Source organism: Podarcis bocagei (assembly GCF_964188305.1).
Source record: "Podarcis bocagei genome assembly, chromosome: 6".
In the NCBI taxonomy this organism is placed as follows: Eukaryota; Metazoa; Chordata; class Lepidosauria; order Squamata; family Lacertidae; genus Podarcis; species Podarcis bocagei.
The window spans coordinates 94,637,375-94,662,487 of NC_138130.1; the positions used below are offsets into that span (position 1 = coordinate 94,637,375).

Consider the following 25,113-nt stretch of genomic DNA (forward strand, 5'->3'; position numbering starts at 1 on the left):
ATCTTGAGGGTCATCTAGCCCAACAACCTGCAATGCAGGAATCTCAACTAAAGCATCCATGGCAGGTGGCCATCCAACCTCTGCTTAGAAACCTCCAAAAAAGGAGCATCCACCACCTGTGGTCCATCCCACTGTCAAACAGCTCTTACAGTCAGAAAGCTGGATGGAGTGGTCTGATTAATCAAATGTTTGACTCCCAGTGGTATCCTTTTTCCATCCCCCTTTGCCCCTTTCCGGCCTTCAAATGACACCCTACCCAGCAATTGCCACACATCCCTCTTCAATAAACCATTTTTATACCTTCCCACCCCAAATGCCACTTACCGATCCTTCTTCCTTCTCCCCCCCCCCCCCAATCGCCACCAGTATGGCAAGGGACAATTCTAATACCCTCATTATAGGTAAAGGTAAAGGGTTAGGTCCAATCGTGGACAACTTTGGGATTGTGGCGCTCATCTCGCTTTATTGGCTGAGGGAGCCAGCGTACAGCTTCCGAGTCATGTGGCCAGCATGACTAAACCGCTTCTGGTGAACCAGAGCAGCGCACGGAAACACTGTTTACCTTCCCACCGGAGCGGTACCTATTTATCTACTTGCACTTTGATGTGCTTTCGAATTGCTAGGTTGGCAGGAGCAGGGACCGAGCAACGGGAGCTCACCCCGTCGCGGGGATTCGAAACACCAACCTTCTGATCGTCAAGCCCAAGAGACTCAGTGGTTTAACTCACAGCGCCACCCGCATCCCACCCTCCATATAGATCTATATATACATATAAAGTATATCTTTCCTGCTTCTCACCCCAACATCGCCACCAGTCTTTCATCTCCATCCCTCTCCAAGGGACCTTCTGAATACCCTCCCTACAGATCTAGAAAGGTAAAGGTAAAGGGACCCCTGACCATTAGGTCCAGTCGTGGCCGACTCTGGGGTTGCGGCGCTCATCTCGCTTTATTGGCCGAGGGAGCCGGCGTACAGCTTCTGGGTCATGTGGCCAGCATGACGAAGCCGCTTCTAGAGAACCAGAGCAGTGCACAGAAACGCCGTTTACCTTCCCACCGGAGCGGTACCTATTTATCTACTTGCACTTCATGCTTTCGAACTGCTAGGTTGGCAGTTCTATACATACCTACAAATCCTTCCTGCTTCTTCTTCCCCCTTCCCACCATTGCCTCCTACCTGTCCTCCATCCTCATTCCTCTCCAAGGGACCATTTGAACACCCCCTCCCTATATACCTATACCTATCATTTGCCCCTTCACCACCCCACCACCATTGCCACCAGCCTGCCATACCCCACTCCTCTTCAGGAATCCACTCTAATGCCTCCCACACCCCAAAGGGCACCATCCCACCTCCATACCATACCAGGGGTGCCAAATTGAATACAATATTTGGGGGGTGGGGAGAGAGAGGAACAAGCAAACCCTGCCCCACATAATCGATGCCAAGGCGTGGGGGGGCAGACACATGCACCATTCGAATGGCAATGCCCATCCACTTGGGGGGAGCCTCAAATATTTTATTTGGCTCCCTTCATTTCCCCACCCCGGGGGGGGGTGTCAGGAGAAGAGGGGGGTGGGCCCTTCCTCACCAGGTAGAGGGTCCCGTAGATGCGGAGGGATTCGAGCAGCGCCCCCTGGGTGATGTCCGCGAAGGCCCGTCCGCAGCGGGGGTGCCAGGTGTGCCCGATCTCGTAGCAGCTGTGAGGGATGGACTTGCTCAGCGCCGCCATCTTGGCCCGCAGCCGCTCTCGCTCTCTCTGGCGGAGGGGGGCTCGGGGGGAGGGGGAGGCCCCGAGCGCGTCACGGCCAATGCAGGAGAAAGGTCGCGCGGGGCGGCCCAAACCGCCGAGGTTACTCGCGGTCAACCGCCTCTCGCGCGCTCTGTGTATACGGCCGGGCCGAGGGGCGGTTTGCCGGCTCGGCTCGCGTGAGCCGCGGCAGCCAATCCGGAGGCGGCTTCTCGCCGCCGGGGCTGCGGATTGGGCGGAGTTGGCGCGAGCTGGAGAGGCACGAGCTCCTTCTCGCTCTCGCTCTCTCTTTTTTTTTGTTTTGTTACCCCCCCTCCCCTCTCAGCTTCTCTCTCTAGTCATTTGGGCCACGCGGGCTGTCACTCAAGGGCTGCGATGATGCACGGTGGTGTTTTTGCAAAGGGGAGCAGCCGAGGAAGGAGCAAAGGTGGTCTGTGTGTCTTTAAATGCAGGCTCAGGGAAATGATTAAAAAACAAGGAGCATGTGGGTATATATGCCTAGTACTTAATGCAAACCCGTGCACAAAATAAAGAAATATATGTCGCCTTGGACTGGACTTAACCGTCCAGGGGCCCTTTAGTTTACCTTTACCTTGCAGTACAGTGGTACCTTGGGTTACAGACGCTTCAGGTTACAGACCCCGCTAACCCAAAAATAGTACCTCTGGTTAAGAACTTTGCTTCAGGATGAGAACAAAAATCAGGATGAGAACAGAAATTCAGGATAAGAACAGAAATCGTGCTTCGGCGGTGCGGCGGCAGCGGGAGGCCTCATTAGCTAAAGTGGTGCTTCAGAACAGTTTCAGGTTAAGAACGGACCTCCAGAACGAATTAAGTTCTTAACCCGAGGTACCACTGTACTTAATGCAAGCCCATGCAAAGAGGCAAGAAACGTGCCTTGAGGCTTGCATTGGTGGAAACAGGCAAGCAAAGCTGTTCTGGAAGGAAGGCTTTGAGGAAATCTGCTTGCGGATTGCATAAGCAAGCGCTTGACTGCAGCTCCCCTTCGGCTTGAACGCGATGTCTGTGTCCTTCGCCCCCGCTTTGGGTAGGAGGGTTAAATAGTCATCCACTGCGCTTAACCTTTCTCCCTTAAAGGAAGTACAGGAACCGCGTAAGTCTCCCCTGGATGGCAGGTACACCGCTGCTTGGCCGATTTGTGCCTGTCTTGAACTTCAGGCCATTGGTCCATTCGTAGGTTTGTGCCCTGGAGCATTGCACTGAAATGCTGCTTGGATTTCATCACTTGTTAACCTCTCCCTTCCCACGCTCTTATCCGTATGCGTGTGCGCGCGCGCGCCAGTTGTAGCTGGCAACATTTTGACTTGGGACGGGGTGCATTTTTTAACCTTGCTGTTCTCATCGCAACAGCAGTTATTTAGGAAAGTGTGCTATTAGGCATGTGCAGAGTACCACTGTCTCCTTTCTACAGGAAATCAATTATTCTCTGCTTATCTATGGAGAGGGAAAGAGTTTCCCTATAAGACAGCACAAGTATGATTTTCAGGCAAAACTGACCTCTTATCTAGAAATTAAGCCATACCACATGACGTAAGTTTTTGAATTCATGTATTGTTGACACCTGCACATCTGTTGCCAATAAACTAAGCACACTAAAAAAAACTTTTAGAATGTGGGGAAGACTTGCATGTGCTTTTCCTTCCCAAAAAATCAATTTAAACACTCATTATCACTTCTCTAAAGTAAAGGAATGAAGTATTTGGACCAATAGACAAAAAAAAAAGATTTTTGTCACTGGGACCAACACACAGAGCACAACAGAACATATTTGCAATGCATGGACAATCTTGAAAATGGGAAGTAATAGTTTCTGCCCATGTGCAGAGTACATCACACCAGACTATTCATAATCATCCTCTGTTGTGTCTGAGATTTGGGAGAGGATGTGGACATCATTTCCCTCCATTCAAGACATATTCTCGGCTTGTAGATGCAGATCCACACATATTTTCTGGGTGTCCTCAATAAATATCTACAACACAGAATGGCTGAATCTCTCATTATCAGTGGAACAGGGTTCCCCAGTGCAAGAGCAACAAGTCTAAAGCCCCTTTCCCTGTTAGCTGCACGCCCAACACAAAAACACCACCAAGATATGTGGCACTCACACTACCACCTGCCAACAAACCATCATCAGATTTATTTGTAAGCCGCCATCCCATAAACATTATACTCCGAACATATTGACACTAGCAGTGGGAAGAGCACAATGCCTTGCAAAACCAACCATTGCAATAATCCTCCCTCTGGGATTGTTCTTAATGAAGAGCAGGTTGCAAATATAAATAAGTAAGAGTCTTGCGCAGGGACGCGGACTTATAAAAAATATTGGGGGGGGGGCGGGAAAGCTCATGAATAATAAATAAGCTCATGAATATGCAAATAAAGTGGCGCCGCCTCCTCATGAGCGAATAGGGGAGAGCGTGCTGCGCCTATTAATCAGCTCCGAAGGAAATTGGGTGGAGCTTTTGCTCGGGAGGGAGGGCAGGAGGCATGCAGCCCGACCCTGTGCATTTTGGGCTGGGGGAGGGGCGGCGATGGCGCTCTGCTGGAGGGTCGCTGGAGATTATTGGGGGGGGCGGAGCCCCCCCAAACGAATTTTTGAGGGGGCTCGGGCCCCCTCAAGCCCCATGGAGTCGGCGCCTATGGTCTTGCGGCCCCTTAAATAACAAATTGATTTTGGCATAATCTTGCTGCTCACTTCATCAGCTGCATGAAGTGCAATCCTGAGTTTGCAGGAATGTGTATACACATGGTTTGGGTGGGGTGAGGGAATTGTTTAAAGGGTTAGAGGGGAATCCAATGCAGAAAGTGTAGGAGCTAATACAGCATGTGGTCTGTTGTTTGTTTGTTTGGTTGGTTGGTTGCTTGCTTGGTTGGTTGGTTGCAAGGTGTTTTGTCCTTCGCTGAAAAGGAGAGCGTTTGGGAAGTCCTTGAGAAATGCAGATACCTAATTTAAGAAAATAAGAGAGGCCTGCTGAACCAGGTCAAAGTCCCATTTGGTTCATCATGCTGTTCTCAAAACGGCCAGCCATTCTCAACCTGTGGGTCCCCAGATGTTGTTGGACTACAACTCCCATAATCCCGGAGCTCTGGCCTTGCTAGCTAGGGGTGATGGGAGTTGCAGTTCAACAACATCTGGGGATCCACAGGTTGAGAAAGGCTGCTAGCAGCACATGAGCGCAACAACACTCTGTGCACCTGCAATTTCCAGCAAATGGGAATTTAATTGGCACAGGGTGTGGTTGCCAGGTAGAAACCATTTACTCACAAGGGAAGATTAAGAGCATGAGAACCTGCTGGGTCACACCAGTGGCTCATCGAGTCAAGCACCTTGTCCACGCAGAGGCCAACCCAACGCAAATGAGAAGCCCGAAAACAGGGCCCAAGTGCAACAGCCTCTCTTCGCTGGTTGAACTGTCAGTGTTGCTGACATTATTACACAGGCACTGAGGAAATTGGGGCAGAGTGTAACCTCCTGGTTGCAACTGGCCAATGTCTACAGCTTACACCAGAGGGTTTCCTTGGTGATTGCAATGATGTTGCCATTGCACAGAGCAAGGGTGACTTATACATCTAGCCTTGGGGCATGTACAAAGTTCTGGCTGAACTGAGCTTCTTGGGTGCAGCATTCTGGGCTTCTGCCTCCAGGGACAAAGATGGATCATGGAGCACCCCCAGCCTGGGAACTACTTACCAGGAGTGGGAGGGGGGGACAAAACCACAAATCCAGTCCATTACTGTGTGCCTTGATTCCTGTATTGCAAGGGGTTGGACTAGATGACCCTTGGCATCCCTTCGAACTCTATGATTCTGTGTTGGTCCCACCACCTTCACAGGCACATTTGGTGATGGCACAAGACAGGGCCTTCTAGGTGGCTGCTCCCAAATTGTGGAACTCCCACGGCGGACTATGCTGGTTCCCACTCTGCTTTCCTTTCACAGCAAGTAAAGACCTTTTCATTCCATCCAGCCTTTGGCCATTAAATGGCTATTGCGGCAATTTACAGGAATATACGGAAATGGCGCAATTGACCAGCAGACTGAGAGGCAATACAAGACAATCATTTATTCAAAAATAGGATATGTATAAGAGTTACTTACAGAAATATAATAGTAGTATAATATCTATGGCAGCATTTGAATGACCCTTATTTAAAGTAATTGTTCAGAAATAAGGTAATGAGTACAAACTGTTGTAAGGAGGTATTAGAAAATACAGAAAGAGCAAGGTAATAATGTTAAGTACATTCAACAGTACAAAGAAAGTTTACATCAGGAAATGATAGGAAGTCTATTTTATGTTAGTAAAAAGATAGGAAAAAAGAGATTGTATAAATTTAAACTAAGTTCAATTTTTGTGAATCCAAAGAAGAGTACAGTATTAGTACATGGTTGTGTTCGTTTTTGTCGAATTAAGAGTGTGTATATTATTTGGGACGCGGGTGGCGCTGTGGGTTAAACCACAGAGCCTAGGACTTGCCAATCAGAAGGTTGGCGTTTCAAATCCCCGCGACGGGGTGAGCTCCCATTGCCCGGTCCCTGCTCCTGCCAACCTAGCAGTTCGAAATCATGTCAAAGTGCAAGTAGATAAATAGGTACCGCTCCAGTGGGAAGGTAAACGGTGTTTCCGTGCACTGCTCTGGTTCGCCAGAAGCTTAGTCATGCTGGCCACATGACCTGGAAGCTGTACGCCGGCTCCCTCAGCCAATAAAGCGAGATGAGCGCTGCAACCCCAGCGTCAGCCACGACTGGACCTAACGGTCAGGGGTCCCTTTACCTTTACCTATATTATGTACATTCGGTACATTATGAATTTCGATAAAGTTATGTTAAAAATAAAAATAAATGGCTGTTGCGGCAGGGTCTTCTGAGGCTGACTGTTGCGTTTGTGGGCTTTTAAATGGTTTTAAGTGTTTCCTGTGATGTCTTTTTAATAGGACTACTTAATTTGTTTCGCATTGTTTATATTTATGGTGTGCCTTTAATTGTATCTGTTTTAATCTATTCCATGAGCTACTTTGGATTCTGCAGTGGGAGAAAGGTGGCATATAAAATAAAATAAACACATTGCCTCCCACTGCAGTCAGCCAGCTCCAGTCCAAATTGGGAGCCCTGCCTTTGCAGTTTGCATTCATTGGATGAGGCGGGAAGAATCCCCATGCAGATGGCATTCAGACGGAGGTAGTCTACACATTCAGTTTTCAAGTGATCTAAATCCTTGTGTGGACTAGCTGCATGTGTGGATCAGGTCACTGAGCCGAGAAGTCCTACCCAGCCCATATCCTTGACATATGTGCAGCAGCACCTGCCTTCAGGGAGCTCTTAAGTGCAAAACTCCAGCTCCTGCTCCGAATTTGCTCGGAATTTATAGCATTAAGCACCAAAGACCTTTCACATTATTGGAAGGCAGTCTTTATGGCATGTGACTCTATAAGTTGTTTGTTCTTTTCTCTCCCCTTTTAAAAGCAGAATATGATCTCAAAATACCCTTGTGTCTACTGATATTTCAAGGTAAGGGAATTAACTGGAGCCGTTCCCATTTTCCAGATGTCATTTTTCCAAAATAAATAAGGGGTGAATTGTTATTCACAGCAATATCCTGCAGTTTTGTAGAAAAACCTGGACTTTCTCCAACGATAAATGTGTATCCTTTCTTACAAAGATATTGTGAGTCCCTTCTCTCTCTCTCTCTCTCTCTCTCTCTCTCTCTCTCTCTCTCTCAGTTAATCATAACTATTTCCACTTTTTGGGGAGGGAAGAAACCTCATAAAAGAAGCCAAAGGACTAAATCATTTACTTGGTTCTTTATTTGCTCCACCACATCCCGTTCCCACGTAGCAGAAGACACATTGTGAGCTTATAAGTACAGGAAATCTTATTTGGAGGCAAGGGAGCTTTTCTGTGCAATTGATCTGTGGAACTCATTGCTGGGAGATTTTGCAAATACCCAGCTTTTGGGGTCAGGGAAGAGGAGGGCATGTAGGTCACATTAAACAACATAGCAAACATATGCATTGCTCCTTTTCTACCCCATGCCCCAACAAATATCTTGGTGTATGGAGGACTCCAGTCTGTGGTATTAATTACACTATACCTAAGCTCTGTGATTGGATAATGCTGGCCCCAGTTAGCTGCATATTCTTCCAGGTGAGTCCCATTGTAAAAAACAACAAAAAAAACCCTCTAGATATTGGTAGAAAGGCTATGCAAGACCCCATCTCCTTGACATTCAAGTTTTCTACATGCCGTATACCTAAAGGAGCGCCTTCACCCCCATCGTTCTGCCCAGATGCTGAGGTCCAGCGCTGAGGGCCTTCTGGTGTTTCCCTCACTGCGAGAAGTGAAGTTACAGGGAACCAGGAAGAGGGCCTTCTCGGTAGTGGCGCCCGCCCTGTGGAACGCCCTCCCACCAGATGTCAAATAAACAACTACTTGACATTTAGAAAACATCTGAAGGGAAGTTTAGGGAAGTTTTTAATGTGTGACATTTTAATGTATTCTTAATCTTTGTTGGAAGCTGCCCAGAGTGGCTGGGAAAACCCAGTCAGATGGGCGGGGTACAAATAATAAATTATTATTATTATTATTATTATTATTATTATTATTATTATTATTATCATCATCATTATTATTATTATTATTATTATTATTATTATTATGTTTTGAATGTATAAACATTTGACCAAGTGAGCTCCTGCTTGCATTCTGGAGTGGGGCAGCCCAGACCCACATTTCCCACCTCGATGAGAGCTAGGGCTCAACTTTGGCGAACACATTTTAAATCTTGAACAGAACTCTTGTGTACAAATCTCAGTCTCTCAGTGTTTGTATGTACAAGTTTCCCAGGCTTCCACACACAAGACACATACCCCAGAGATCGGTTTATGGGGCCAAAGTAACTAAGGAGCAGCGGATCTGGCAGTAACTCCACCACACAGGACCCAAGTTACCACTTCCCATATTATTTTGGCTGCAGAAGCATCTCCCTGAAGAGTTAAAACATTCCTGTGAGAAATATTAAAAGCAAACACTAAAACTCACGTAGGCTCCTAATGTTTGCCATTCTTCTGGGCAGGCTAACAAGATGTTTTGATGCTCAGCTGATACAAATAAAGCTGTCTTATTCCTTTTTTAAAAAATATAAATAGTTTATTGGGAATTCTAACATGCATCAAAATAAATAGCGGCAGAACGTTGAAACGGATTGCTTTTCTGTTAAAACGTTTTGCAGAGAGCTCGAAACCTTGCTTTGAACGGCTCCATGAAAACGTCTTCGGCTGGTATGTGAAAGCCATGGGATTAAACCATATGGGTTCTTTCCAGACATTTGTCTGCACAAAGTTTGTGGGGAAGGTTATATGACATCTGCTGTTGGCTGAACATTTGTTCTGATTTGTTTGTGGAAAGGTTACACATTGGCTCTGTCTGCACTGTACATGTAAAGCAGTGTCATACCACGTTAAACAGCCTTGGCTTCCTTCAGAGGATCCTGGGAGTGTTAGAAGACACCCATCCCTTAACTGTAGCTCTGTGAGGGGAATCGGGGGTATCCTAAAAAATCTCAGCACCTTAAACAAATGATTGTTCCCACTGCAGTCCACGTGCTGGTAACCACCAGGCTAGATTACTGTACTGGGCTCTATAAAGGGCTGCCCTTTCCTTGTTGCTGCAGAATCATCTGGTGATTTTTAAGGACCACCTATGTGGATTTAAGGGACGTGGGTAGCGCTGTGGGTTAAACGACAGAGCCTAGGACTTACTGATCAGAAGGTTGGCGGTTCGAATCCCTGCGATGGGGTGAGCTCCTGTTGCTCGGTCCCTGCTCCTGCCAACCTAGCAGTTCGAAAGCACATCCAAGTGCAAGTAGATAAATAGGTACCACCAGTGGCGTAGCGTGGGTTGTCAGCACCCGGGGCAAGGCAAGTAATTTGCGCCCCCTAACCCGTGGATTTTAGCAGGGGGCAGAGAGCTGCAAGTGCGAGCGCGCGCGCGCCCCCCCCCCAGATGTTGCGCCCGGTGCGGCCAGCCCCCCCTGCACCCCCCACGCTACGCCACTGGGTACCACTCCAGTGGGAAGGTAAACGGCGTTTCTGTGCGCTGCTCTGGTTCGCCAGAAGCTTAGTCATGCTGGCCACATGACCCGGAAGTTGTATGCCAGCTTCCTTGGCCAATAAAGTGAGAGAAGCACTGCAACCCCAGAGATGGCCATGACTGGACCTAATGGTCAGGGGACCTATGTGGATTTAATGGTTGGGACATTGCAGGGAGACTTTTAGAACACCCTTGCCCAAGTTTCTCCTCTGCCTAGGTGCAAGGCAGTCAACACAAGCTGTTGCAACAACACGTGCACCTTCAGAGGTAGTCCACCATTTCCCATTTGTTTCCCCCATTCTCAAAAACAAATGAAAACAATCTCTTATTTACCAAAGGAAGACTGAGAATCGCACTGTATTCACCGTCTCTCTCAGCAAATACAGTCATACCAAGACGCGGCTTCTGATTGGCTTCAGGAACGTCCTGCAGCCAATCAGAAACCATGCCAGACATTCAGCTTCCGAAAATCGTTCAAAACTGGAACACTCACCTCCAGGTTTTGATCGTTTGGGAGCTGATCTGTTTGGGAGCCAAGGCATTTGAGATGCAAGGTATGACTGTAGGCAAACACTGCAATCCTAACCCTTGGTTACAATACAACCCTAGTGTATTTTAATTAACTGATGTCTGTTTTTATGCATGTTGTGTTGTTTTTATGATGTTAGCCGCTCTGAGCCTGGCCTCAGCTGGGCAGGGCGGGATACATTTTTTAAAAAAAATTATTACTATTATTATTGGTCACCTGAGAGCAAGCCTCACTGAATTCAATAGGAATTACTTCAGAGTAGACACAGTCAAGACTGCACCGTAAGTAAGTTGTAAAGATGCCCCAGAAAGTACCAACCACGGCCTTCAGCCATCCTACCCACAAAAGCCCCTTACTGTTTTTTTCTCTGGAACAAAGACTTGCTCAAGCTATGGCCCTATATGCCAAGCACTGTTTGTCAGCCAAAACCCCCGAGTACAGCTGAAAACCAGGAGTGTCACTCAAGCTGCATTGGGACTTAAAGCAAGTGGCCTTTGGTACCAACACCTTGGTACACACTATATGAGCAAACCTCAGAGGGAAGGAACTGTAAACGTTCGTTGTTGTGCTCCAGGTGATTTTCACTGCTCCACTGATGCAGAGCGACCATAAAATCCCAGCTAAACGAGCCGGTTGCGCAGGCTGTAAAGGCGGCTTTGTTTCATTAAAATGATCGGAGCGTATCTGTGAATTAAAAGCAAGCTCTTTAAACACACTCGCTGCATCCTGCAGTGAAAGCGTTGTGGACTGGTATGCTCAGTTGGAGCATGGTTTATATTAACTCGTCTATGGAAAGACGAGGAGCTCTGATTCCTGTAACGCAAGCAGGTGGTTTTTTCCATTCTCCTGGGAAGCATTTCGCTCCCTGTGGGCATGGACCTCGATTGGTTAAATCGACACATGGGATTACCAGCTTTTAAAAACTGGCCTGGTACCTGTGGCTTTAACTATAACCTAGAATCATAGAATCATAGAATCATAGAGTTGGAAGAGACCACAAGGGCCATCGAGTCCAACCCCCTGCCAAGCAGGAAACACCATCAGAGCACTCCTGACATATGGTTGTCAAGCCTCTGCTTAAAGACCTCCAAAGTAGGAGACTCCACCACACTCCTTGGCAGCAAATTCCACTGTCGAACAGCTCTTACTGTCAGGAAGTTCTTCCTAATGTTTAGGTGGAATCTTCTTTCTTGTAGTTTGGATCCATTGCTCCGTGTCCGCTTCTCTGGAGCAGCAGAAAACAACCTTTCTCCCTCCTCTATGTGACATCCTTTTATATATTTGAACATGGCTATCATATCACCCCTTAACCTCCTCTTCTCCAGGCTAAACATGCCCAGCTCCCTTAGCCGTTCCTCATAAGGCATCGTTTCCAGGCCTTTGACCATTTTGGTTGCCCTCCTCTGGACACGTTCCAGTTTGTCAGTGTCCTTCTTGAATTGTGGTGCCCAGAACTGGACACAGTACTCCAGGTGAGGTCTGACCAGAGCAGAATACAGTGGCACTATTACTTCCCTTGATCTAGATGCTATACTCCTATTGATGAGGCCCAGAATTGCATTGGCTTTTTTAGCTGCCGCGTCACACTGTTGGCTCATGTCAAGTTTGTGGTCAACCAAGACTCCTAGATCCTTTTCACATGTACTGCTCTCAAGCCAGGTGTCCCCCATCTTGTATTTGTGCCTCTCATTTTTTTTGCCCAAGTGCAATACTTTACATTTCTCCCTGTTAAAATTCATTTTGTTTGTTTTTGCCCAGTTCTCTAATCTGTCAAGGTCGTTTTGAAGTGTGATCCTGTCCTCTGGGGTGTTAGCCACCCCTCCCAGTTTGGTGTCATCTGCAAATTTGATCAGGATGCCCTTGAGTCCATCATCCAAGTCGTTGATAAAGATGTTGAATAAGACCGGGCCCAAGACAGAACCCTGTGGCACCCCACTAGTCACTCTTCTCCAGGATGAAGAGGAACCATTGATGAGCACCCTTTGGGTTCGGTCAGTCAGCCAGTTACAAATCCACTGAGTGGTAGCATAGTCAAGACCACATTTTACCAGCTTCTTTACAAGAATATCATGGGGCACCTTGTCAAATGCCTTGCTGAAATCAAGGTAGGCTACATCCACTGCGTTCCCTTCATCTACCAGGCTTGTAATTCTGTCAAAAAACGAGATCAGGTTAGTCTGACATGACTTATTTTTCAGAAATCCATGCTGACTATTGGTGATCACAGCATTCCTTTCTAGGTGCTCACAGACTTTTTGCTTAATGATCTGCTCCAGAATCTTCCCTGTTATTGATGTCAGACTGACTGGGCGGTAATTATTTGGGTCCTCTCTTTTCCCCTTTTTGAAAATAGGGACAACATTTGCCCTCCTCCAGTCTGCCGGGACTTCGCCTGTTCTCCAGGAATTCTCAAAGATGACTGCCAGTGGTTCTGAGATCACATCTGCCAGTTCTTTTAATACTCTTGGATGCAGTTCATCTGGCCCTGGAGACTTGAATACATCTAAACTAGCCAAATATTCTTGTACTATCTCCTTAGTTATTCTGGGCTGTGTTTCCTTTGCTGAATCATTTTCTCCAAATTCTTCAGGTCGGGCATTGTTTTCTTTATCGGAGAAGACTGAGGCAAAGAAGGCATTGAGGATTTCAGCCCTTTCTATGTCCCCTGTTTGCATTTCACCATCTTCTACTCTCAGTGACCCCACTGTTTCTTTGTTCTTCCTTTTGCTACGGACATACCCATAAAAGCCTTTTTTGTTGCTTTTAACCTCTCTAGCAAGCCTGAGTTCATTCTGTGCTTTAGCTTTTCTGACTTTGTGTCTACACGTGCTGGCTATTTGTAGCAGAAGGGGGGGGATTAGGAGAGGGGAAACATTTTCCTATGGTTTTGCACTTTCTACTGCTCAAGGCACAGGTCGCTGTTGAGGAAACAAGAGCAAAATCATTAAAAAGTTGGCAACTCTTCACATGTAAGATTGTGGATTCCATAGGTAAAGGTAAAGGGACCCCTGACCATTAGGTCCAGTCATAGCTGACTCTGGGATTGCAGTGCTCATCTCGCTTTATTGGCCAAGGGAGCCGGCGTACAACTTCTGGGTCATGTGGCCAGCATGACTAAGCTGCTTCTGGCGAACCAGAGCAGCGCACGGAAACACCGTTTATCTTCCTGCCGGCGTGGTACCTATTTATCTACTTGCACTTTGATGTGCTTTCAAACTGCTAGGTTGGCAGGAGCAGGGACCGAGCAACGGGAGTTCACCCCGTCGCAGGGATTCGAACCGCCGACCTTCTGATCGGCAAGTTCTAGGCTCTGTGGTTTAACCCACAGCGCTAACCCCGTCCCCTGTGGATTCCATACACTCCAACATTTCTCCAATGAAAACAAAGGTAAAGGGGCCCCTGACCGTTAAGTCCAGTCGCGGACGACTCTGGGGTTGCGGCGCTCATCTCGCTTTATTGGCCGTAAAGTTACTGGCTGTATAGTTACTTATCTCCTTGGCTCGGGGGGGGGTCATACCCTCCAACATCTCTGCAATGAAAATAGGGACATCCTAAGTAAAAGTGGGACACTCTGGGATCAAATCATAAACAAGGACGGCTTCTGTAAATCCAGGACTTTCCCTGGGAAATAGGCACACTTGGAGGGTCTGGGACTCAGCATTGTTGACCTGACTACATAAACTTGGGCAGGATCCAGCCCAAATGATTCTTGCAAATCCTTCTGATTTCTAAATACATGCTTAACACTGACCCGCTGAAATCAGCAGGGCTTAGAAGTACTTAGGTTGGATTGTGACCCTTGGGTGCAAGTAATGACTAGGATTGTGATCTTACAGTTATTTAACCCAAGACGAAGCAGGCATGTTGTCAAAATCCCTCAGTAAACTGGGGGTTCTTTTCTTCTTGTACCATAGCATAGAAATCTTAACTTTCCTGAGTGGAATAACATCCTGAACGCAATCAGTCTACTATTTCAAAACTTCGAGACTCATTTGGTATTTTGGAATGAAATTTCCACCCAAACAAGGCATCGTTTCACTCAGACTGCCAGATTCCAAATTATAAAACCAAGCTGTTCGGGGAGAGATCAGTGACCATAATTGAACCAGAGAGCAATTTGCAAGGGAATAATGTTTTATTTTTTTGAAGGGGGGGGCAAAGATCAGTCATGGGAATTTTAAAAAATCCAAATAACAGAAGTGAAGCAAGTAGACATTAATAGCAATATTATGTCTCCTGTTAGTATGGTTTTTTTTTTAAAAAAAGACATCCCCCAGCTGTGTCAGAAGAGAGCGTTTTATTAATCAGCAAAGTAGTCTGCAGCAGAAGTGGATTCTGGGAGCTCCTCATTCGATGCCTCTTGGTAATGTTAAGTGCTGTCATTTTACTGGCCCTGCTCCTATGCCTTTAACAGCAGAAACTAAGTAGACAAAGCCCTTCCCTTTACTTATCTCTCAGCTAGGAAAAGTTTTGACTGCTTAATTTCCACATAACAAGACAGCTACAACAGCAAGACGGAGGTAGCCCCCTTGTCTTTGTTAGGGGAAAAGGAGGGTTCGCATTGCTATTTTTTCTCAAATTTCATTTCACTGTTCATAGAATCATAGAATCATAGAATCATAGAGTTGGAAGAGACCACAAGGGCCATCGAGTCCAACCCCCTGCCAAGCAACCCCCTGTTATCCTTCCTTACCCTAATAACAACAAACATTTCTATCTATACAGGAAATGGTTATACAGCGGACGCTTGGGTTGCAAACGTGATCCGTGCGGGATGCACGTTCGCAACCCGCAGCGTCCACAACCTGCAGTGGAGTGTCTGCACACATGCGGGTTGTGATTCGGTGCTTCTGTGCATGCGCAAAACGCGATTTAGCACTTCGGTGGATGCGCGACTGCCGAAGACTCGTCTTAAATAAGGATGTAGGCAGGCAAGGGTTGGCTGATGGAGTTTGGTGGAGCAGCACTCTACTTGCCATAATGGGCAACCTCCAGAGACTCTCAGGGAGAGATTTCGCACCACCAGTTTCTGCAGATTAAGTAGCACAGATGACAGTAGGGGTCTTTATTAAGCTTTATTATACTTACCTGTAACTGAGACTGGTTGAAATGAGTGGATGCATAGCCTAGGGATATATAAGGTCCATTACATACTGAAAAAAGGGCAGGTGGAGGACACAGATTTGAATATGCTCATTTATATTTACAGAGGCAAATTTAGCAGTAATTAATTTCTGTAATTTACAAGAGAAATACAGTGCACCTTGCCAAAGTGAAGAAGGGGGGGTTGGACTATACGATCCTTGTGGTCCCTTCCAACTCTAACAATTTTATGATTATGTCCGAACCCCACTGTTATAAGAATTTTAAGGTCCCAAATATACAATGTTCACAAATGCACACATATCTGAATATATGAACCATGTGTCTGAAATAGTATGAGACAGCAATCCTGAAGCCATTTTTGACTCTCCCAATGACCTCAAATATACCTCTGCAGTAAGGGAGACAAATGGGGAAAGCCTTCCCGTTGTCTTTTTGCTTGCAAAGCCTGTCTTAAGAGTGTATTTCTGTATGAATAGGGTGAGCCTGTGACCTGGATTCAGAAACTAAAGTGTTAACCATCGCAAAAGAATGGTCAGGCTGCCCAGGTGATGCAGTCAGTGGCCATTATCAGGTATCCTGGCAGGCAGGATTTCTGCTGTAGACCGCCTCCTTCTGTGATGCTTGTATGATGTTTTAGGGGGTGGACTTGGACAATTTCAAAAGTCTATATAAGGGCTTGCGCACCATTGTTCAGGGTTCTCCTCCCACCTGCGTGTGGGGACCCTGTTGCAACAGTTCCTGTAATAAAGATCAGGCTTACTAGCTGCTTCTCAGTATTCTCTGGTTGGCCTATGTTTTCTCCTACTGATAAGGACCCCACTTAAGGACTTTATACAGGCTCCAGAAAACCCCATAAGGAAAGGGAGCAGTTTTTCTTTATAGCACCACCCTCCTTTGAAGCACATGTAAGAACATAGGGAGCTTGTTGGGTCAGGCAATGACTCATCTAGTCCAGCATCTCTCTTTTTTTAAAGATTTTTATTGATACAACAAGAAAAAAGGGGAAAAAACAGAAGTATCAAATTACACACAAGAATAACCATAGACACATAATTTTCTTAGCAAACAATAAAACATATATTGGTCTTAAGACTAAAGACCTGACCTCCCGTCTATTCCATATTTCAATTTCATATTACTTATTGCCAATACACACTTTTATCATAATTAAACTTATTCTTAATAAACCTAATTTCTTATATCTACCTTGCAACTATTACTGAAGTTCCTCAAATGCTGCAACAGAATTTAAACTACTATATTTATTTTTCAGATATTCTTTGAAAACCTCCCATTTTGAAACAAATTCCTGTTTTGATTTATTCTTTATTTTTTCTGATAGAGCATCTAATTTGGCATATTCTGTCAGCTTTTGGATCCAATCTTGTAGAGAGGGGATTTCATTACTCTTCCATTTTGCTGCGATCAAAACTCTTGCTGCCACCGTCGCATATAAAAAGATACCCTTCCTCTTTTGTGGAATATCCAAATCTGTTATTCCCAGGAGGTAGGCCTCTGGTTTTTTATTGAAAGAGATCTTTAGCATTTTTTGCAATTCTACATGGATACTCTCCCAGAATACCTGTATTTTCCTACATATCTACCACATATGGTAAAAAGTTCCTGAGTCTCCGCATCTCCAACAATTACTTGACACATTTCTATACATTTTTGAAAGTTTCCATGGTGTTAGATACCATCGATGTTGCATTTTTTGAAAGTTCTCTCTAATCGTGTAACAATTTGTGAATTTCCAATTGATCTTCCATAAGTTTTCCCATTTTGCCCAGTTCTCTTTTAAAATCACCCACGTTGGTGGCCATCAAATTTGTGGCAGCAAATTTCAGAGTTTAGCTCTGAGCTGTGTAAAGAACAACTTTCCATTCTCCATCCTGAATTTTCCAATGTTCACTTTCATTGGGCGGCCCGATTTCTAGAGTTATGAGAGGGGAAGAAAAACTTATCGCTTCATAGCATCAAAGGATCATCTAGTACCAGGGCCGTCTTAAGCATATTTGGCGCCGTGGTGCAAAGATCCCTCCGGCACACACACCTGTTTCCCAGAGTTGTCGACCCTTCCCCAAGCCTCTGCGGGGATCACTCTCTTCCCGCGGAGGCTTGGGAAGGAAGCTGCACGCCCACCAGCCATAGAGTTGACATGGCGCAGCTGACGGGTGTGCAGGGAAAGGGGAGGCTGCTGGCGCTGGCAAAGCCGCTCAGCTCCCCCATTCGCCAGGTGTCCCTGAGAGACTGGCACCCTGGTGCAACGTGCCAGTAAGCCCAATGGGAAAGACAGCTCTGTCTAGTACATCCCCCTGTAATGCAGGAATCTTTCGCCCAACGTGGGGCTTGAACCCACAACAATTTCTCTACACCAGGCATAGTTGCACACACCTCTGTTGTGCCTTTTAAAGGTAAAGGGACCCCTGATTATTAGGTCCAGTCATGGCCGACTCTGGGGTTGCGGCGCTCATCTCGCTTTACTGGCCGAGGGAGCCAGCGTACAGCTTCCGGGTCATGTGGCCAGCATGACTAAGCCACTTCTGGTGAACCAGAGCAGTGCACGGAAACACCATTTACCTTCCTGCTGGAGCGGTACCTATTTATCTACTTGCACTTTGGCGTGCTTTCGAACTGCTAGGTTGGCAGGAGCAGGGACCGAACAACGAAACCCGTCGCGGGATTCGAACCGCCGACCTTCTGATCGGCAAGCCCTAGGCTCTGTGGTTTAATCTACAGCGCCACCCGCATCCCATCACTGCAAGTACTTATGCTCAAATGCTGATGTCCAAATATACTACCTCACTTCTGCTAAGTATTCCTGTTGATATGACAGGGACCCAACTATCTGCACTTTCTAGAAACAGTTGGAAGACATTTTGTTCTAGAAACATTTTGGAAGACATTTTGCGGGATTCGAACCACCGACCTTCTGATCGGCAAGTCCTAGGTTCTGTGGTTTAACCCACAGCGCCACCCGTGTCCCACGTTGTGCCTTTTATATAAACCCAAAAGCTCCAATTGTTGCAGTACAGTCATACCTCGGGTTACAGACACTTCAGGTTGCATTTTTTCTGGTTACAGACCGCCAAAGCCCAGAAGTACAGGTTACTTCCGGGCTCACTCCAGACATCCACTTACTGTTGGTTCCCTTGCCTTCCACACTCCCAGTCCCAATGGGTACCAGCTTCCACTGCCTGAGACTCTGGGGAGCTGGCACTACAGATGATACAGAGCTAGATGAACAAATATTATGAAATGGTACAAGACCACTTCCTGTGTTCGTAAATCTGCAGGCAAGCCTCTCAAGACATTATCTCCCACTAATGTTTACATACAAGTGTCTGTTACAAGAATTGGGAACTGGAGATGGTTAAAAAAAGGAGTCAAGCCTACAGGTAAGTAGGTTTAAGATTACAAGCCTTTGATGTTATGGTGAAGAAGGTCTCTTCTGACCTTGGAGCCTCTGAAACTCTGCAACATAATCCAACTTTGAGCTGCTTCAGCTGTGGGGAGGAAGGATTGCAGCTCTCGGAGCAGACATGCCTAGTCTCCCACCAGTTACTTTTAGACTCGAAGGGCAATGACTTCTCCATCAAGCACCAGTTGATCCTGCCAGAAAGCATCTCCTGTGTGGGTCATTATCTGCATAGCAAAAGCATTAAATCATTTCCTCCCCCAAAGCCTGCTGGCTCTCGGGGCCTCAAGGTGGGAACAGCTCCATTCCAACCCACTTGAAGAAGAAGAAATAAAAAGTATCCTGAAGGTCATTCCTTCAGCTGGAAAAAAAACCCTGGAGAGATGCAATTGGAAACAAAATGAGAGGGGATAAAGACTCTTGCCTGCTGCCATACTGGAACACAAAACTCCACTACACCCCACACTCCCAAAACTTGTGAGGGTGAAAAGCACCAAATAAAAAAAGGAGATTTCCCATGAAATATATACTGTATTTTTCCATGTATAAGACGCCCCCATGTATAAGACGACCCCTATTTTTTTGAACCCAAAATTAAGAAAATGAAACCCTAAAACAGAAGTGAAAATCTGGATGATTGGCAGTGGCAAGTTGTTGATTTTTGGGGAGGCGATCGCCCTCAAAGTTTCCAGCATGAGAGGCATGCAGTACACTGTGGTGCAGAAGCAAAGGCAGCAACTGGGGGAGGCACAACATGCTCCCCCTCGGTGGCAGCTGCTGCTGCTGGGAAGCAGGCTCCCAAGCAGGATGCCAGGTGTGCTGGACCCAGGGTTAACCCAAGCCACGTGGTCCAGGTCTGGTCCCGAATGCAAGGATTCCACGAAGAATCAGTCCAACAGGGCCAAGGCAGGAAACAGGGCTAGGTCAGGCACAAGGTCTCAGGCAGGTTCCAGCAAGCAGCAATGTTGCTCCCACAACCTGGGGCAGGCTCCAACAGCCTTTTATCTCTGACGGGGTAATGGCCAGTCCTCATCCCCTGGTGACTCACCTCCCTGACTTGCCCGAAGGCCACCACTCCTCCTGCGAGTACTCAGGTCTCTCTTTCTCTCAGACCTGAGTCTCTGCAGCTCGGGAGATGTCGGTGGGCTATTAGACCCAGAGGTTGCCTCGGCCTCTCCTGATCCAACTGGTAGTGGAGCAGCTGTAAGTGATGGCCCAGCTGAAGGCCATGAGGTCATCCCCGCATCTGGAGCCAGGGCAGGCTCAGGCCCCTGACTCAGCCCAGCTGATGCTTGTTGCAGGGGAACCTGTGCAGACTGAGAGCAAGTGTGGTGTAGTGGTTAGGAGCGGTAGACTCTTAATCTGCTGAACCGGGTTCGCTTCCCCGCTACTACACATGCAGCTGCTGGGTGACCTTGGGCCAGTCACACTTCTTTGAAGTCTCTCAGCCCCACTCACCTCACAGAGTGTTTGTTGTGGGGGAGGAAGGGAAAGGAGAATGTTAGCCGCTTTGAGACTCCTTTAGGTAGTGATAAAGCGGGATATCAAATCCAAACTCCTCCTCCTCTTCTTCTTCTTCTTCTTCTTCTTCTTCTTCTTCTTCTTCTCCTCCTCCTCCTTCTCCTTTTCCTTCTTCTTCTTCAGAATCAGGCCCCAGACTCGGTTCAGATGCCGCCTGAGGCAGAGGATCCGGTGTGGACTGAGACTCCTCCGGCTCCGAGCCTGAGTCCCAGGCCATCACATCAAGGAAGAGCCGGGGGGAGACAGCCCCCACTCTGCGCCGGGCCACACCAGCAAGCAAACTGAGCTGAGGAAGGTGATGAAAGAAGGGCAAGGAGAGGTAGCTGAGGCAGCTCTCAGTGGTGGTAGCTGCTCTTGATCCCATGGTTGAGCCAGCGGGGGCTTCAGGAGGTGAGCCAGTCACCAGTATGCAGCCCGGGGTGTGTGTGGAAGGGGGGCGGCAGCAGGAGGGACCGCCTCAGCCTGCCCAAGCCAAAATCCCGGACATATGCTTAAATATTTTACAACTTCCCCCAGATGCCCATGTTCCGTGTATAAGATGACCCCCAATTTTTTACTAATTTTTTTTAGCAAAAAATCTCGTCTTATACACGGAAAAATACGGTATAAACCAGATATCTGTTCCATTTAGTGGGAAGTTCTGTTTTTGGGCTCCCATCTATTTTTTCCTTCCTTCCTTTCTTCCCCTCCAGCTCTACTTCTAAGGCTTTTAAAAAACATCTAGCAAGTGATGCTTCTCCTACAACTTATTTCCATCCTAGGAAAAAAATTAACTTGCTTAAGTTATGCCCAGCGCACTGCTGCTAAGAAACAAGAGGAGAAAGGCCAGTTAAAGAGGCAGCACTCAGAAATGGAGTCTGCCAGAAGGAGCTTAGGATGTTTTGAGTTCAGAGGAAAGGCACAGAGGTGAAATGGTAGAAGTTTTTAAAATTATGCGTAGTAGAGAGACAGTGGATAGATAAAGGGTTTTCTCCATCATCGCACCAGAGCTCATGAACATCTCGTGAAAATTCAGGATAGATAAAAGACAGCACTTATTCATGCAGCACATGGCAACGAAACATGTGTCTCCCATATCATTCTCTATGGCCACAGCAGGTGCCGCAACTTTCCAGCAGTTTGACTTCACTCCCAAAGGCGCACTCCTCCTTTGTCTCCCGAGACAGACAGACGTCAGCCAACATAATTAAACTCTATATAGCCCTCGCTCCCACAGGAGGCAGTGGTGACCAACTGGCCATCGACCAAGATGGCTGTAACAGAAGACAAGACAAAATCATGGAGGGTAAGGTTATCAATGGCTACTAACCACAATGGCCATAACCCTGCCATGCTCTGCTGGAGGCAGTAAAGGTAAAAGGACCCCTGACCATTAGGTCCAGTCGCGGACGACTCTGGGGTTGCAGCGCTCATCTCGCTTTATTGGCCGAGGGAGCCGGCGTACAGCTTCTGGGTCATGTGGCCAGCATGACTAAGCCGCTTCTGGCGAACCAGAGCAGCGCACAGAAACATCGTTTACCTTCCCGCCGGAGTGGTACCTATCTATCTACTTGCACTTTGATGTGCCTTCAAACTGCTAGGTGGGCAGGAGCAGGGACCGAGCAACGGGAGCTCACCCTTTCACGGGGATTCGAACCACCGACCTTCTGATCGGCAAGCCCTAGGCTCTGTGGTTTAACCCACAGCGCCACCCGCATCCCACTGGAGGCAGTAAGGCTTCTGAATACTGGAAAGAGGGAAGAGGGCTCTTGTGCGTGAGTCCTGCTTGTCCACAGACATCTAGCTGGCCAGTGTAAGAACAGGATGCTGGACAAAATAGTGGACAAACTACTCCAGAAGGAACATGTCCCCCACCAGAGGTACTACCTCTCCCCACACCCTACCATAAAGGTAAAGGTAAAGGGACCCCTGACCATTAGGTCCAGTCATGGCCGACTCTGGCAACGGGAGTTCACCCCATCATGGGGATTCGAACCGCCGACCTTCTGATCAGCAAGTCCTAGGCTCTGTAGTTTAACCCACAGCGCCACCCTTGTCCCTTACCCTAGTATACAGAGGTAGAATTCATGCATATAGCCCTGCCCACTTTTGCCCCTGGCCCCACCCACCCCATGGTAAGTGGCTGTCCAGAAAGTTGCCCACAATAGAATATGGTCCTCAGGCTGACGAGGGTTTCCCACTTCAGGTCCAAATTAATTAAATCGTTTATTTTAACAAATAGTGAACCCGTAGCCTGGCCTCTGGGCAGGTGAAGAAGGGAGAAAGCTTGTGAGCTTTTCTATTATGAGTTATGCATACACTATATATATATATATATATACTTGCTTTCGTAGATTTTCACGGGTACAGGAATGCAGGTTTTGGTGTCTTCGGGTGTCTTCCCGTGTAAGAGTTGGGGTGTCTAGGCGACGTTTCGACGAGGTCTCACTCGTCATCTTCAGGCTGGTGCTTTCGGCTTCTTGTTACTGGAACAGAGCAGGATCTCAGTGTTTGAGTTCCTATAAATACTGTTGAGGGGGTGTGGTGTATAGCCTCCAACGTTCTGGGCAGAGAGGAAGTTCCCAGGTTAGTGTGTCTTTTCTTCTTTTGTTCATTAATTACTTGAGGGATATCTTGAGTGATTTCTTGAGTGATATTCTGAGTACCACTTAGGAGGGTCATTAGGTGTGGATTAGTTGCTAAAGCTTTCGTGTCTTGACCTCTTGACCTTGTGAAGAGTTTTTTCTGAGAAGATGGCTGTACTGCACTTAGTTGTGCTCTGGCTTGGCTTCGTGTATAGGGGCGAGCTGTGGTTTTGTGCCCTGTGCCAGCCAGATCTGTGTAGGGATTGCAGGGGGGTGCAGCATCCGGAGGTGCCACTATGGTTTGGCTACTGGATGGTGTCTGTAATTTATCTGTGGAGAGGGTCTGGGTTTGGGTCTGGTGTGGTTGATTGGAGATGGCGTTCTGTGTGCCTCTGGTTCTGGTGTCGTTTTTTGTGGGGAGGGCTATTTTCCAGATGTCTGGCAGGCGGGACGTATCGTCACGCTTGTTCATGTTGTGAGGGTGTTTCTCTATCTCGATGGCTTCCATGATTATTCTCTTGTGGTGGTGTTCCATGTTAAAGAGCAATTTGGAATCTGAAAAATTAATTTCATGTCCTGTTTCTTTCATGTGTTGGTAAAGAGAGGAAGTTTTTTCTTCTTTTTTGACGGCATTCTTGTGTTCTGCGATACGTGCATTTATTCGTCTGTTTGTTTGTCCAATGTACGTGGCTGGGCAGACTTTGCAGGGTATTTCATAGACCCCTTGGTTTTCTAACTGGATTTTATCTTTGGGGTTTCTGAGGATATTGGCTATTTTTTGGTTGGTGCAAAAGGCTGTTTTGATATTGTGTTTATGGAGGATTTTGCTAATTTTATCTGTAGTGCCCTTGATATAAGGAAGGAGGGCCATGCCATTGTTTTCTTCTGTGTCTTGGTTCTAGACAAGTCAGAACACAAACCCAAACTTTGGCTCAGGTATGTTGACGACACCTTTGTAATTTGGCCACACGGGAAGAAAAAACTAGATAGCTTCCTCACACATCTCAACAGCCTACACCCCAAAATACAATTCACTATGGAAATAGAAGCCAATAAAATCAGACTTGAAGTCACCAACATCCTCTGCTCCAGCAAACCACCCAGAAGCAATTTACACAAAGAAGAACAGAAAGCACTCACCAACCTGAGGAAAGACAACAACATAATCATTCTCCCAGCAGACAAAGGTAATGCCACTGTTGTGATGAACACATCGGACTACCAAGCAAAACTATCAAATCTACTCCAAGACCCTACCTACCAACCTATAAAAACAGATCCCACCACCTATCTGGAAAAAACCACCAAATCCAAAATAAAAGCCTCTCCTATCAGTGAAGAAATCCAGCTAAGAATCATCCCCAGAGAAAAATCATCCAGATGCCCCAAACTCTACGGTCTCCCCAAGATACACAAAGAAGGAACACCACTCAGACCAATAGTCAGCTCCATAGGCTCACCTCTACAAAATCTCGCTAAATTTCTCGCTAAGCAACTTCAGCCCTATGCAGAATCTATCGCTTCACACGTTACAAACTCCTTCCAGTTCATAGAAACAATAAAGAAGCAAAACCTACATCCCGACGACCTACTTGTGAGCTTCGATGTTGTATCTCTCTTCACACAAGTGCCCATTAATGAAGCCTTGACAGCCATTCAAAACAAATACAATCCCCCCGAATACATCCTGGACCTGACCAACCACTGCCTAACCAACACGTACTTCATCCACAATGGACAAAGATACAAACAGATAGAAGGAGCACCTATGGGATCACCCCTCTCACCGGTCATCGCAAATCTGTACATGGAACACTTTGAAACCAATGCTTTAGACAAGTCAGAACACAAACCCAAACTTTGGCTCAGGTATGTTGACGACACCTTTGTAATTTGGCCACACGGGAAGAAAAAACTAGATAGCTTCCTCACACATCTCAACAGCCTACACCCCAAAATACAATTCACTATGGAAATAGAAGCCAACAACCAACTTCCCTTCCTTGACGTCCTAATCTACAAAAAACCTGATGGCTCCCTAGGACACACTATCTACCGGAAAAAAACACACACCAACCGCTACTTACATGCACAATCACACCACCACCC

General features: G+C 46.8%; 1 protein-coding gene across 1 annotated transcript in view; it reads right to left on the reverse strand.

Moving 5' to 3' along the window:
• Positions 1-1,912, reverse strand: part of TMEM135 (transmembrane protein 135) — a 163,296-nt gene extending 161,384 nt beyond the window's left edge. The window contains exon 1 of the mRNA XM_081197412.1: positions 1,593-1,912. Coding sequence (XP_081053538.1) covers positions 1,593-1,733 — 141 coding nt within the window. The 5' untranslated portion in view covers positions 1,734-1,912. The remainder of the gene's footprint in view (positions 1-1,592) is intronic.
• Positions 1,913-25,113: the final 23,201 nt, after the last annotated feature.